General features: G+C 43.4%; 1 protein-coding gene and 1 pseudogene across 10 annotated transcripts in view; one reads left to right on the plus strand and one right to left on the minus strand.

Annotated features, from left to right (window-relative positions):
- Positions 1-13,222, plus strand: part of LOC122681199 (ribonuclease P protein subunit p38) — a 68,529-nt gene that overhangs the window by 33,989 nt on the left and 21,318 nt on the right. For 6 of the 10 annotated variants that reach the window (XM_043882979.1, XM_043882975.1, XM_043882977.1 and 3 more), the window contains 2 exons: positions 3,555-3,637; positions 4,267-5,395. The exons of 1 other annotated variant lie outside the window; for it this stretch is intronic. In XM_043882979.1, the coding sequence (XP_043738914.1) occupies positions 3,555-3,637; positions 4,267-4,406 (223 nt within the window). In that variant the 3' untranslated portion in view covers positions 4,407-5,395. Of the gene's footprint in view, positions 1-3,554; positions 3,638-4,266; positions 5,396-13,222 lie in introns of those variants that run through there. 3 more of the 10 variants (XM_043882982.1, XM_043882981.1, XM_043882980.1) reach the window with 2 other exon arrangements.
- LOC122681737 lies at positions 7,433-8,075 on the minus strand (annotated as a pseudogene).

A 13,222-nucleotide genomic window follows, 5' to 3' on the forward strand; every position in this document is an offset into this window, starting at 1 on the left:
CAAATCTCAAATGTCCTAAGCTTGTTCTGGATTCTCCCCTTTCTGCTTCCGCTCCTTCCCCTTCCTCGGTCTGCTCTCCTCTCTCCAGCTCTCCGCAGCACTCAGCTTTTCCCAATATACATGAAATCAGACCTGAAATGTCTCTCCACCCTCTCCTTGCCCATCACCCACCCCCAAGGCTCAAAGCCTGGAGGTCAAAAGGAAAATCCGAGGCAGGAGGGAAGGCTTTGCAGCTTCACTTCACTCAAGCTGCCCTCCTGTCCTACTCGGACGAATGCACAGTCCTCTTCTCTCTCTGGGACCCTGACGACACACAGGTCAGGCTGGCTGTCATCGTCCCAGGGCTCTCAGATGTTCTCCTTTTTTTAAAACTTTTTTTTTCTTTTCGTTTCAGTTTCGATGATTTCCATTAACCATCTTCATGTTGACTGATTCTTCGCTCAGCCGTTATCAAATCTACTGAATAGCTTGTCAAAGGAATGCCCTGTTGCTGCTACTGCTTATTTCTAGAATTTCTTTTGGACTCTTTCTTGCAGTCTTCACCTCTTTAATGAACTTCCCCATTTGTTCACATATGTCCATTTTTTCCATGAAATCCTTTGGCATCTCCATCATAGCGACTGTCAAGCCCTTCTCTGACAATTCCAACATCTGGGTCTTATTTGAGCCTTGTGCATGTGTGCTAAGTCACTTCAGTCGTGTCCGACTCTTTGCAACCCTATGGACTGTAGTCCGCCAGGCTCCTCTGTCCATGGGGTTCTCCAAGCAAGAATACTGGAGTGGGTTGCCATGCCCTCCTCCAAGGGATCTTCACCATCCACGGATTGAACCGGAGTCTTTTATGTCTCCTGCTTTGGCAGGCTGGTAATTTACCACTGAGCCACCTGGGAAGTCTTATTCTTTTAATTACTTTGCCTCTTAACAATGGAGGTTATATATTGCTTTTTGTGTCTGATAATTTTTTTTTATTGAAAGCTAGGTATCATGCATAAAACAGATATTCTATTGAAGGATATCATGCATGGAACTGACATAAATATACTTTATGATTTGAGCACATCTCCTCTGGCAGGCCCTGAATGTGGGGAGTTGGGTCAGTCCAGACTGGAGAGGAGCTGAGTTTCGGTTTTGTTGCTACTATGGTTACATTTCAGGGCAATGGTTCTCCCAAGTTACTGTGTGCTTACTGTGGAGACTAGACTGGAGGATTTTTCTCAATTTTTCTGTCTCTCTCCAGGCTCTCCCCCACTGACAGCTGTTGTTTGGCCCCCCATGTGTGATGCTAGCATCTGGGGTAACACGGGGAGCTCTTGGATATCCGAGCCAATCTTCAGCTTCAGTCTTAGCCAGGTCCTCTGTGTCTAGGCCTTGTGGGTGGGTCTGGTGGGTATTAGGTGGAAGTTTCCAGTCCCTCCCCAGAAGTAGAAGACTTTCCCTTGGCTTTTGTATAGAACTGGGGGCCTGGCAGCTCAGCTGGTAAAGGATCCACCTGCAATGCAGGAGACCCTGGTTTGATTCTTGGGTCACGAAGATCCCTTGAAGAAGGGATAGACTACCCTCTCCAGTATTCTTGAGCTTCCCTGGTGGCTCAGATGGTAAAGACTCTGTCTTCCTGTGGGAGAACTGGGTTTGACCCCTGGGTTGGGAAGACCCCCTGGAGGAGGACATGGCAACATACTCCAGTATTCTTGCCTGGAGAATCCCCATGGACAGAGGAGCCTGGTGGGCTACAGTCCATGGGGTTGCAAGCAGTTGGACACAACTGAGTGACTAAGCACAGCACAGGGGGCCCAAGACCCTTCCCATTCCTTCCCCCAGGGTAGAGGGTTAATGCTTCCATTCCCTACATCCATGGATCTTCCCATGTGCCCTGGGCGGGGGGCGTGGAGGGGGTGTTTGATGCCCCTCCTCCAGCAACTGAGATTTCTGCTTAGTAGGAGGGGAGGACTTGACTGGGGGCGGGGTTAGTGTCCATCTCATGGTCGCATCCAATTTCCTGCTGTCCACCTGCCCAGCAGAGAGGGCTATTTCTGACCTCCTGCCTGTTCCTATTCTTTCTCGTGAACCCCTCGTGGGGGGCCATGGACAGGAGCCTGTGAGTCAGTGTGAACTGCCTCTGACACATCACCCCACGCTTGGTCCCCAGCACTTGAGCATTTGTAGCTGGTTCCTTCTCACCCACATGGACAGCAGACACCCCTTCATCCTGTGCTCTGCCCACATGAGACAGTCCGTGTGACCCACCTCTCCTTAGAGGGGCCCAGCCTTCCCTGGAGTTCGCTATCTGGTTTGCCTTGCAAACTCAGCTTCCTGATGAGTTCAAGAATTTATGGTTTTGCAGTTTGTCAGGCATTTTTCCTTGTTAGGCTGCGAGGGGCACTCCTGGTTTTCTACATTCCAGGCAGAAGTGGGAATTCTTGCCCGGACTATTGAAAGAGACAACCCTTTGTCCCCTTCAGTCTGTTCTACACATTGTACCAAAAGGGATGACTGTCAAGTCTGGTCATGATATGCCTTGCCCTAAATCCTCTTGGTGGCTTCCTGACTCTTAGGATGACCAGATCCCTTCAGGAGACCTACACGTGGCCCTCGCTTGCTTATTATTGTTTTTTGGTCACACCACGTTGCCTGTGGGATCCTAGTTCCCTGACCCGGGATTGAACCTGCACCCCTTGCATTGGAAGCTTAGAGTCCTAACCACTGGACCACAGGGAAGTCCTCTTGCTTGCTTCTTCTACCGCAATTTGTCCCAATTCTCCATTCACTCATGGAACAAAAGCCACCTGGTTTGTGCTCACCTGGCCCCTCTTTCCCTGCCATCTCTGCCCGTTGCCGAGTTTTTCCTATCTACTCAGATCTCAAGTCTAACCCCATGTTCCAGGGAGTCCCTGCTTGATGTCACTCCACCCCCACTTGTCACGTGTTCACAGATCACCCTGAACTTGGTGACCCATCTGTTCAATCTGTTCAATCGTCTGGCGACTTCATTAATGTCTGTCTCCCCAGCCAGTCTCTAAGTGGCAGGAGGAAAGGGGCTGTGCTTACCCAAGTGTCCCTAAGGGACTAACACAGCCCCAGCACCAGCTCTCAGCAAATGGTTTCCTGCTGTTTTGATGAAACTGAGAATCGGCAGAATCAACTCAGGGGCCCTCTGTCCATAAATCTGCATCTGTTCTGCGCACAGCAACCCTCTGCCGAACAACGGAGGCCTGGGGGATAGAGAGGTGGCCATTTCAGGGGAATGACAGTTGAAGATACTATATAACCAGCCCCATTTTGAGTTGGACTGGGTGCCCAGGTGCCACCTGCCTGCACCTGGCTGTTCCAGAAGCCAGAAGATCTTAGAAAATAACCTGGACCACAGTGACTCTCAGGTGCTGACACGTAAAAGTGCCATGGATAAAAATAAAATAAAATAAAATGTTTGTATTGCTGTAAACAGCAAAAGGGAAGGAAGTGAGGACTTGTTTGATTTAAATGAGGTTATTAATAGGAAAAGATTCTAGGGGGTGTCTATTACGAAATGTTACAAACCGGCATCTTTATATTTGCAGCTGTAACACACACTCTAAGACTCGTCTTTCTTGTGACATAACATGCTTTTCTGGATCTGAAGATATACCAGCGGATATGGAAGGTGAAATGATTTTGATGGCTTGAGGTGTTTTATTGAGATCTCTGATGATTTCCATGCCAGAGTTGCTGGCAGGCCTTGCAGCACAGATCTGATTTTTTTTAAAATGTCCTGTACTAGTACATAAATCCAGCCATGCACCTTTTTTCATACACTACAAGGGGATGTGTAATATCCATGCTTCTTTTTTTATCCTTAAACTATTGCCATACTTCAAGTAAGTGTCTTTTTAAAAAAATTCACTTGTATAAAAATGGTCTGGTCAGTACAGGCACAAACGCCAAACAAAAGTATTAGTTAAAAGTATTAGTATTAGTATTTAACTAATACAAAAGTATTAGTTAAAAACAACAACAAAAAACCTCTCAACTGGCAGTTGCATGGAGTAGAAAACTGGTCCCAGTTTTATCTAGTGTAAATGGAGAGATGTCAGTTCTGTGTAAAATGAGAGAAGGCAGGTAATACCACTGTATACTGAGAGGTCTCTGAGAAATTAGAAATTCAGGATGCACAGAACATGAAACCATGGGAGTAACTCTACCACCAGTGTCAGCTCTTAGAAAAGTAACACCTGGAAGTAAATCTGCGGGTGGTGGCATCATTTGTTATTAAATACAATTCTGTTTTTTCAGCCTGGAAAGATGTAACCAGTGGAAATTTTGAAAGTTTTGTGCTTCCAGGACACCACTTCTATCTTCTGGAACCTTCCAACACAAGCTTCATCAAGAAATACATAACCAAGTCTCTAGAGATATCAGCGCTTGCCTCTTGACAGATACCTCCCCTTCTTGGTCTTAAAACAGTCCCATTGATCATGTGATACTCTTCTTCGGTGTTTCAGAGTAGCTTAGGAGTTTGTTTCAGAGATTGGAAAATGATCAATTTGCTGCTGTCAGGGTGATGTGTTATCTACAAATGTATTTCCCCACAGAGCATTTACATATCTGGGGGATGCAAGATGAATGGGTCAAGAATACTTTCGGGAGGGTCTTTCTTCTTTGTATTAGAATCGCATTTGGGTCTCATCTGTGGAAGGTTTGTCAATGAAGTTCCTGCTTGGTCAATGATTCGTTTCTTCCTTTCGGTTATTCTGACAGTGAAAATCACAGACAGGGGAAGTGCTTGAAATGAAATGACTGTTTCATTAACACACTGGGGCCCAAAGCCTGATCTCATCTTTTGAAATATAGGGTTGCCCCAATCAATGAGGAAATGTTAAAATAAGACAGCCCTGAATAATCATTGCTGCCTGTCCTGGCAAGTCCCCGGAATGCCCGTAGCCCTCTTAGGTTCTCTTCTAAGGGGTTCCTCCGACCTGGACTGCTTGCTGTCTGTGTGTGTTCCCGCTGCTGTTCAGGCAATGACCAACTGGGACTCAGGGTGACTGTCCGGAGTCTAGTCCTCGGTGTACAGAGGGCCAGGCACAAATGCCAGACCCAGCAGGCTGCCTCAGCTTCATGTGTGATCATCTGAACCAGACAGAGAAAGCAAGCACACCAGTTGGAAACATACAGGAAAGAAAAGGGAAAAAATTAAGTAGGAGAATGATCTGAGTCAGAGCAACGGCAGACCACCACTGGTAGGATTCACAGATGCCTACTGCCCGGGATAGAGAGGCACCATATCCCCAGGGCTACGTGGGTCCTGCCATCTCTGCCGAGGCCCAAACCGTGTTTGTCTCTTGGAATCCTGGCTGTTTAACTGGCACCTTGATTTGTTATCTCCCTTGGTTCTTCACAATAAAGCCCCTACTGCATGCAACCAGTGTCTCTTCCTTACGGCTTCCAAAGCTTAACACAGCTTGACACGCTAAAATGTCACCTCCTAAAGCACGGATGTGTTTGGGATCACATAATATGGGGTCGTGTTTTTGTTGGTTTAAAAATAGTATATAGAGAGTCTTAGTGAGTAAGATTAAGGGAAATACACACAAGAGGGACTTTTTAGAATATATCATTCTTTTTAATATTTATTTACTTGGCTGTAGTGGGTCTTAGTTGCAGAATGTGAACTCTAAGTTGCAGCATGTGGGATCTAGTTCCCTGACCAGGGATCAAACCTGGGCCCCTGCATTGGGACCTCCGAGCTTTAGCTACTGGACCACCAGGGAAGTCCCCATTGTTTCTTTTTAACAAAGTGAAAATAATATAAAATTCATTGTCAGGGGGGAGGGTTTTGAGTTAAAATTCATGTAATACATTTGAGTTAAAGGTAACCTCAAGAAACTATGTTCACCGTTTAGTGTGCACTGAACTGTGCTTTACTCTTGGGTAGGATACAGGGCTCTGTTCTAGAAGGATTGGTGCTAAAGGAATCTAGGTTTGTGATTATTCATTTGAACAACCTGTAGTTACTACAGTCCACAAATAGGAATCTCATGATGCGGCCGATGCCAGCCTTTTGGGGTGGAGGTGAGGTCCACGCAGGAACAGCTCAAAGAGTTTCTGAGCCCTCCACTGGAAGAGGGTGTCAACTTCATCGTGGAAGACTTCTGTCTTTAGGCAACACTTAGTAGAGAGGAGAATCACCTTTAACTTTCCCAAGTTTTCCAGATTAGAAATCAAGCTAGATTTGTTTTTCATTAAACTTTTTATTTTGCGAGAACTGTAGATTCACATGGGGTTCTAAGAAATGACACAGAGCTCCCCAGCTTCCCCAACATCATGCAAAATTTTTGCAACATCATGCGAAATTCTAGTGTCACTGCCCAACCAGGGGATGACATTGATACAGAACATCCCATCACCACTGGATCCCTCCTGCTGGCCTTTTAACATCCTCCCTCATTCCCCTCCTCCTTGGCAATCACTATTCAGTCCTCAAGGTTTGCAATTTTGCCATTTCAAGAATGTTACATAAACAGGATCATACAATATATAACCTTTTGGGACTGGCTTTTTTTTTTCACCCAACATAATTCCCTGAAAACTCATCTAGTCAATCCAAAAATTTTTTTCTTAAGTCACATGAAATCAATCTCTCCCAGTGCTCACACAACACCAAACCTACACCCTTCAGCAGGGGACAGAGGCACTCTCTCTGGGAAGACTTCTAGCCTGTAGAATCTCAAATGGATGTTAGGACTCTGAAAATGAGGCCACCTTCTTTCAGAGAGCCTGTGGACACCAAAGTGAGACTGCAAACTGGTCCAATAGACATTCCAGATTCTTCATTTTCACTCTGATAAAACTGGACTTTAGAGGCATACTGTACAGTCTGTCATCACCAGCTACTACATTTCAGCCTGATGTTTTTATTTGTCCTAAGCATAGAAACTTGAATAGCTGATAGCCCATGACAGCTTTTCCTCTTTCTTTGAAGAGCTTGAGATAGACTCATAAGTTTATTTTTAAAAATTTTGTTGCTTGCTCTCATCTTTTATACAGTATACACTTTAAAATGAAGGTAGGATAAATACAGGTACCTCATTCAATTCTTAACCTCTGAGATCGACATTTTCCCCTTACCCTACAGATGCGCTTTAGCCAAAGCTTCAGTAACTTGCCTCGGGTTACCTATAAATCAGTCACTGAAGGGAGCCTGGAGCCAGATGTGTCTGTATTGCCGAGGCTCTGCATTGGTGTGAATCCCAAAGCTACACAGAGAAATGAATTGACCCTTGTGATTAGTTCTTAATAAACTGTGCTGATTATACCAGTAAGACCACTTCACTGCAGAAAAAACAGAGAAGCCAAAAGAACAAGCTTTTTGTGTACACACACACACTACACTAAAAACTAATGTTTTTGTATACAGACTACAAGAGCAACACTTTAAAAATAACTCTTTAAAATTGCCTGGTTTTAGCAAGTAAAATTTTATTAAACATGTAGTTTCAGCATACCTCTAATTCAGAATGACAAGTCATGTTACTAGCAAAAATACTGATGATCCATCAAGAGTTACAGTGCATTTCTCCCCTAAGTATTAGGTCACGATACCATTATGAAGGCTTCAAAAGGAAAATTCTCTCACGGGCTGAATTCTAGATTCCGTATTTTTCTATTAGCTCTCTTGCTTTAGAAATATAGGCACTCATGGCATCTTCCTTTGATAATCCTAGAAAGATACAAACAGGTTGACTCACCGACCGATGTAGTTGGAAATTAAGAAGGTTCGTGTAACACTTAAAAACTACCTTTTTGAAGGTTCCAGGCTTCCCACTTAGCCTTTCCTTTTAGATCTAACAGTGCTGGACACTCTGCCAAAAGAAGGAAAGATACATTCACAGAGTTACTTGTTATTCTATGCTTCTATACTGTTCAACGAAGTGTACTGTTATTTTTTAATATGACAGCACAATACCAATATCTATGTCTCCAGTTACAGACTGTTTGTACAGTCCATAGATCTCTTTTAGTTCCTCATCATCTGGCCTGGTTTTCAGCTTCTTCACGTCTTTGGCCGCCTTGTCAAAATCAGCCTAAAACAAAAAGTGCATTTGCTAACTTTAGGCAGGTTTATCTGCTTCAGGAGAACTTAAAGAGGACAGGAAGCTTTCAATCAGAAATGAACTATTACTGCTCTGGTTCCACCAGGATTATCCTTATTTTAATTTGTGGATACTTCCTTTGGTCCTTACCTGTTACACGGACAATGCACCTACATATTTGATACAGAGAACAAAATAAAATTCTTAATATTTAAAATGTTTATCTAAATGTTTAAAAACTGAAGAATACATAAATAAATGGAAAGATAGTCCCTGTTCTTAAATAGAAAACATTAATAGTAAAATGTTCATCTTACCCAAAGTCATCAACAAATTCAATGCACTTCATTATCAAAATTCCAATGGCATTTTTCACCGAAAGAGAAAAAGCAATCCCAAAATGTGTATAGAACCATAAAAGCGAAAGCAATCTTGAGAAAGAAGAACAAAGCTGGCGGCATCACAATTCCTTATTTCAAATGATATTACAAGCTATGGTAAGCAAAACAGTATGGTACCGACATAAAAACGGACACAAAGATCCATGGAACAGAGTCAAGAGCCCAGAAATAAACCCATGCATATATGGTCAATTCATTTATGACAAAGGAGCCAAGAATATACACTGCAGAAAGGACAGTGTCTTCAGTCAACAATTCTGGGAAAACTGAATACACGAGCAAAAAAATGAGACTGGACCCCATCTTACACCACATACAAAAATCAACTCGAATGAAAGATTTGAACATAAGATTTAAAACTGTAAACAACTAGAAAAAGAGATAGAAAGTAAGTTCCTTGACATCATTCTTAGCAATGATTTTTGGATATGACACCAAAAGTAAAACTAGTTAAAACAAAAATAAACACAGGACACTATAGCAAACAAAAAACTTCTGCACAGCAAAGGAAACATCAACAAAATGAAAAGGCAACCTACTGAATGGGACAAAATATTTGCAAACTGTTTATCTGATAAGGGGCTAATATCCAAAATACATACAGAACTCGTATGACTGAACAGCAAAAAAAAAAAAAAAAGCAAAACAAAACAATCTGATTTAAAAAGAGTCAGGAGATTTTTCCACAGAAGATACATAGTGATCTGAAACAATGTTCCACATCATTAAGCATCAGGAAAATGCAAATCAAAACAACAATGACATATCTCCTCATATCTGTAAGAATGGCTATGATCAAAAAGGCAAGAAATAACCAGTGTTGATGAGGATTTGGCGAAAAGGGCACCCCATACACTGTTGGTGGGAATGTAAATTGGTGCAGCCACTGTGGAAAACAGTATGAAGCTTCTTCAAAAATTTAAAAAAGAACTACCATGTGATCTCACAATCCCACTTTGGAGTATTTATCCAAAGGAAATGAAATCAGTATCTTGAAGAGACATCCAAATATACTAAAATGTGTCAATACTAATGGCCTCTATTGGTAAGTTTCCTGTTTGTTTTTTTTTTTAAATACCATCTATACTCTCCAAATTTCCCATAATGTGCATGCACATATTGTGTCTATAACAAGGGCAAAGTTAAAATGCTACATTACTTCCCTCAGCTTCCTAAGGGCAGGACAGGGCAAGACTGTCCAGGAGGTATAGGGATCCTTCCCTTCAGGGTTGGCAGGCATCTCAGGTGTTCTATTTGCTGTGAAGTCTCGTGCCATCTTCCAATGACAGCAACTCAAGTCCTTTTGGCAAGCTAAGCCTTGATACGAATTCTAAGGCTTCTCAGAAACCTGCTAAGTCCCTGCCTTCCAGGAAGGAGTTTTTGGAAGACTGTGCTTCATGTTTTGAGGGGTATGGAACCATCTAACAAGCTCATGAAAGTCTTGGACCCTCTCTATCCAAAAGTGGAGCCCTTGACCATTTCCCAGGCAATTTCAGAGGTCCCCTCTCTACTCTCTCCCCAGGCAGAGGAGAAAAACCCATTCCAGAGCAGGGCCCAGTGTCAGTCTTTCTCTCCAGCATGCCCTTCCCTGGCACCCCAACGTCATGCACTCGTGTTTTACGTGGCAGTTTCAGTGTGCCTTCTCCCAGCCCAGCTACGATGAGCCGTGGCGGGAAAAACATTGGGCTCATGTCAGGATCCTGGGTTTTAATTCTAGCTTGGAGACACACTGCCCTGGGACTCTGTGTAAGCAATGGAGCTCCCATGAGATTTGGCTTCAGCTAAAAATAAAAAAAAAAAGGCATCAACCTTAGCCGGGAAGCATGAGGATGAAACAAGAATAAGACCGTAAATATTCTTGACTTCATTCTGTTGACTCTGCCAGCCCAGAGCTCACCACTTGTATCACACTATTGATTCAATATGTATTGAACACCTCTGAGGGGCCAGGCCTTGGGAGAGCAGACAGGGATGAACAGGGCAGCCAGCTTTCACAAAGCTCAGCATCCTGTGGGAGATGAGTGGGTCACAGTGATCATGTGATACTTGCTCAAGCAGAGGAGCAGTAGGTGTCCTGGGACCACAGAGAAGGGAACAGTTGTGAGGGTGGAAGGCACCTTCTCAGAGAAGATGATGCTTAGTTGAGCCTGGGGTGGGGTCAGTACCTAGCGGATGGACAGTGACAGGGAAGCGGGTTCCAGGCAGACCTAACAGTATTTATTAGGGCTCAGCACAAGGCTGGTGGGAAGGTATTTGTTCCCCCCAAGTATCCAGAACAGAGGATAGGCACAAACATTCATCTCAGTAGCAACAGCCTTGCCTTACAGAGTGCTGGCAGGTGGGAGGAGCCCATCTGAGCCCTGTACCTCCTTGTTGAACACATGAATGAAAAGTGAGTAGATATTAGGAGGGTCTGAAATTATCATAGGTTGCCAGGGTCTAGCCCCAGCAAGATCCAGGGGAACCCTCAGGATGAACGGCGTCGGCGAATGAGAGAGAGAGTGAGACAAAGCTCGGGGCTAAGTCTAAAGTTTATTTTCGCAGGGCCCCTTTATACCCTTAACAACATCTTTTGGGGGGAAGTGCATATTGTTTACACACAGGTCATCTCAAAACATTACAGCAACTTGACCTTCAACAGAAACTGGATGTCACCCACATACTTTTTCGTTCACAAGAGTCTTTGTTATCATTTGGCCTTCAGGCCTGCTAACATTTTATGGCTTGCACCTGGTGTGACTTAAGCAACTTCAGTAGCCGACCCTGTTTTTCTTATAATTAATCTATTTTCTTTCTAATAAGTGTCATCTCTATGGGAACTAGATAGGATTACATTTTTACAGAACAGAAATGCGAAGGACTGCAGAAACAGCAGACATGGCACAAAACAGGCTCTCAGTCTAAAAGTTAACTACCTGCAAGAAGTTGCCAGCTAATCTCTCTCTAAAGTATTTTCTATTAGGCACATTTGTGGCTATCATATTTGTGGAGCTTTTCTCACCCTGTGAAGGGGCCTATGCTTAATAGTTTCTTTTGTTAGTGTACTGTGCTTAGGATGTTTAGAACAATCAAGAGCATTTTGTGCAATGAGATCACACATTTATCAAACAAGCCAGAATGCCAGCAAAATGTTTGAAGTGAAGCATTTCCTTCATCCCTGGCCCCTTCATAGCGTACCAGCGTCCAGGAGATTTATTAATTAGGGTTTTAAGTTGGTCTTTATTCAGTGAAAGAGGAGCAGGAGAGCTCTCGGCAGGCAACACAAGAATCTGCAGCAGGGCAAACAAGAACAGCAGCAAAAGCTTTTAAGTTTCATTAGGTCCCATTTGTTTAGTTTTGCTTTTATTTCCAATATTCTGGGAGGTGGGTCATAGAGGATCTTGCTGTGGTTTATGTCAGAAGGTGTTTTGCCTATGTTCTCCTCTAGGAGTTTTATAGTTTCTGGTCTTACATTTAGATCTTTAATCCATTTTGAGTTTATTTTTGTGTATGGTGTTAGAAAGTGTTCTAGTTTCATTCTTTTACAAGTGGTTGACCAGCTTTCCCAGCACCACTTGTTAAAGAGGTTGTCTTTTTTCCATTGTATATCCTTGCCTCCTTTGTCAAAGATAAGGTGTCCATAAGTTTGTGGATTTATCTCTGGGCTTTCTATTCTGTTCCATTGATCTATATTTCTGTCTTTGTGCCAGTACCATACGTCTTGATGACTGTGGCTTTGTAGTATAGTCTGAAGTCAGGCAGGTTGATTCCTCCAGTTCCATTCTTCTTTCTCAAGATTACTTTGGCTATTCGAGGTTTTTTGTATTTCCATACAAATTGTGAAACACGTGCATCCCAATGTTCATCGCAGCACTGTTTATAATAGCCAGGACATGGAAGCAACCTAGATGCCCATCAGCAGATGAATGCATAAGGAAGCTGTGGTACATATACACCATGGAATATTACTCAGCTGTTAAAAAGAATTCATTTGAACCAGTTCTAATGAGATGGATGAAACTGGAGCCCATTATACAGAGTGAAGTAAGCCAGAAAGATAAAGAACATTACAGCATACTAACACATATATATGGAATTTAGAAAGATGGTAACGACAACCCTTTATGCAAAACAGAAAAAGAGACACAGAAGTACAGAACAGACTTTTGAACTCTGTGGGAGAAGGTGAGGGTGGGATGTTGCGAAAGAACAGCATGTATATTATCTATGGTGAAACAGGTCACTAGCCCAGGGGGGATGCATGAGACAAGTGCTCGGGCCTGGTGCACTGGGAAGACCCAGAGGAATCGGGTGGAGAGGGAGGGGGGAGGGGGGATCGGGATGGGGAATACGTGTAAATCTATTGCTGATTCATGTCAATGTATGACAAAACCCACTGAAAAAATAAATAAATTAATTAATTAAAAAAAAAAAAAAAAAGAACAGCAGCAGAAAAGGGAGGAGGATATAGGGTAGGGTAGAGGCCGAGGCCAACCTGGAGGGTCCCTTATCCTAGACGGCTTTGCCTGTCAGGTATTTTCCTCGTGACCTCGTCATGGATGGGGTCCCAGACGGCCTTGCCTGCCTGATTTTCTTCATGACCTCGTCACAGGTGGGACCTCCCATAACGGCTCCCAGCAATAGGTGAGAAACAGATTTTTTTTTTTTTTCTTTTAATCTTTGGCCACACCTCACCACATGCAGGATCTTAGTTCCCTGACCAAGGATGGAACCTACACCCCTTGCAGTGGAAGCACACAGTCTTAACCACTGGAC

This window comes from Cervus elaphus, chromosome 23, assembly GCF_910594005.1.
Source record: "Cervus elaphus chromosome 23, mCerEla1.1, whole genome shotgun sequence".
Classification (NCBI taxonomy): Eukaryota; Metazoa; Chordata; class Mammalia; order Artiodactyla; family Cervidae; genus Cervus; species Cervus elaphus.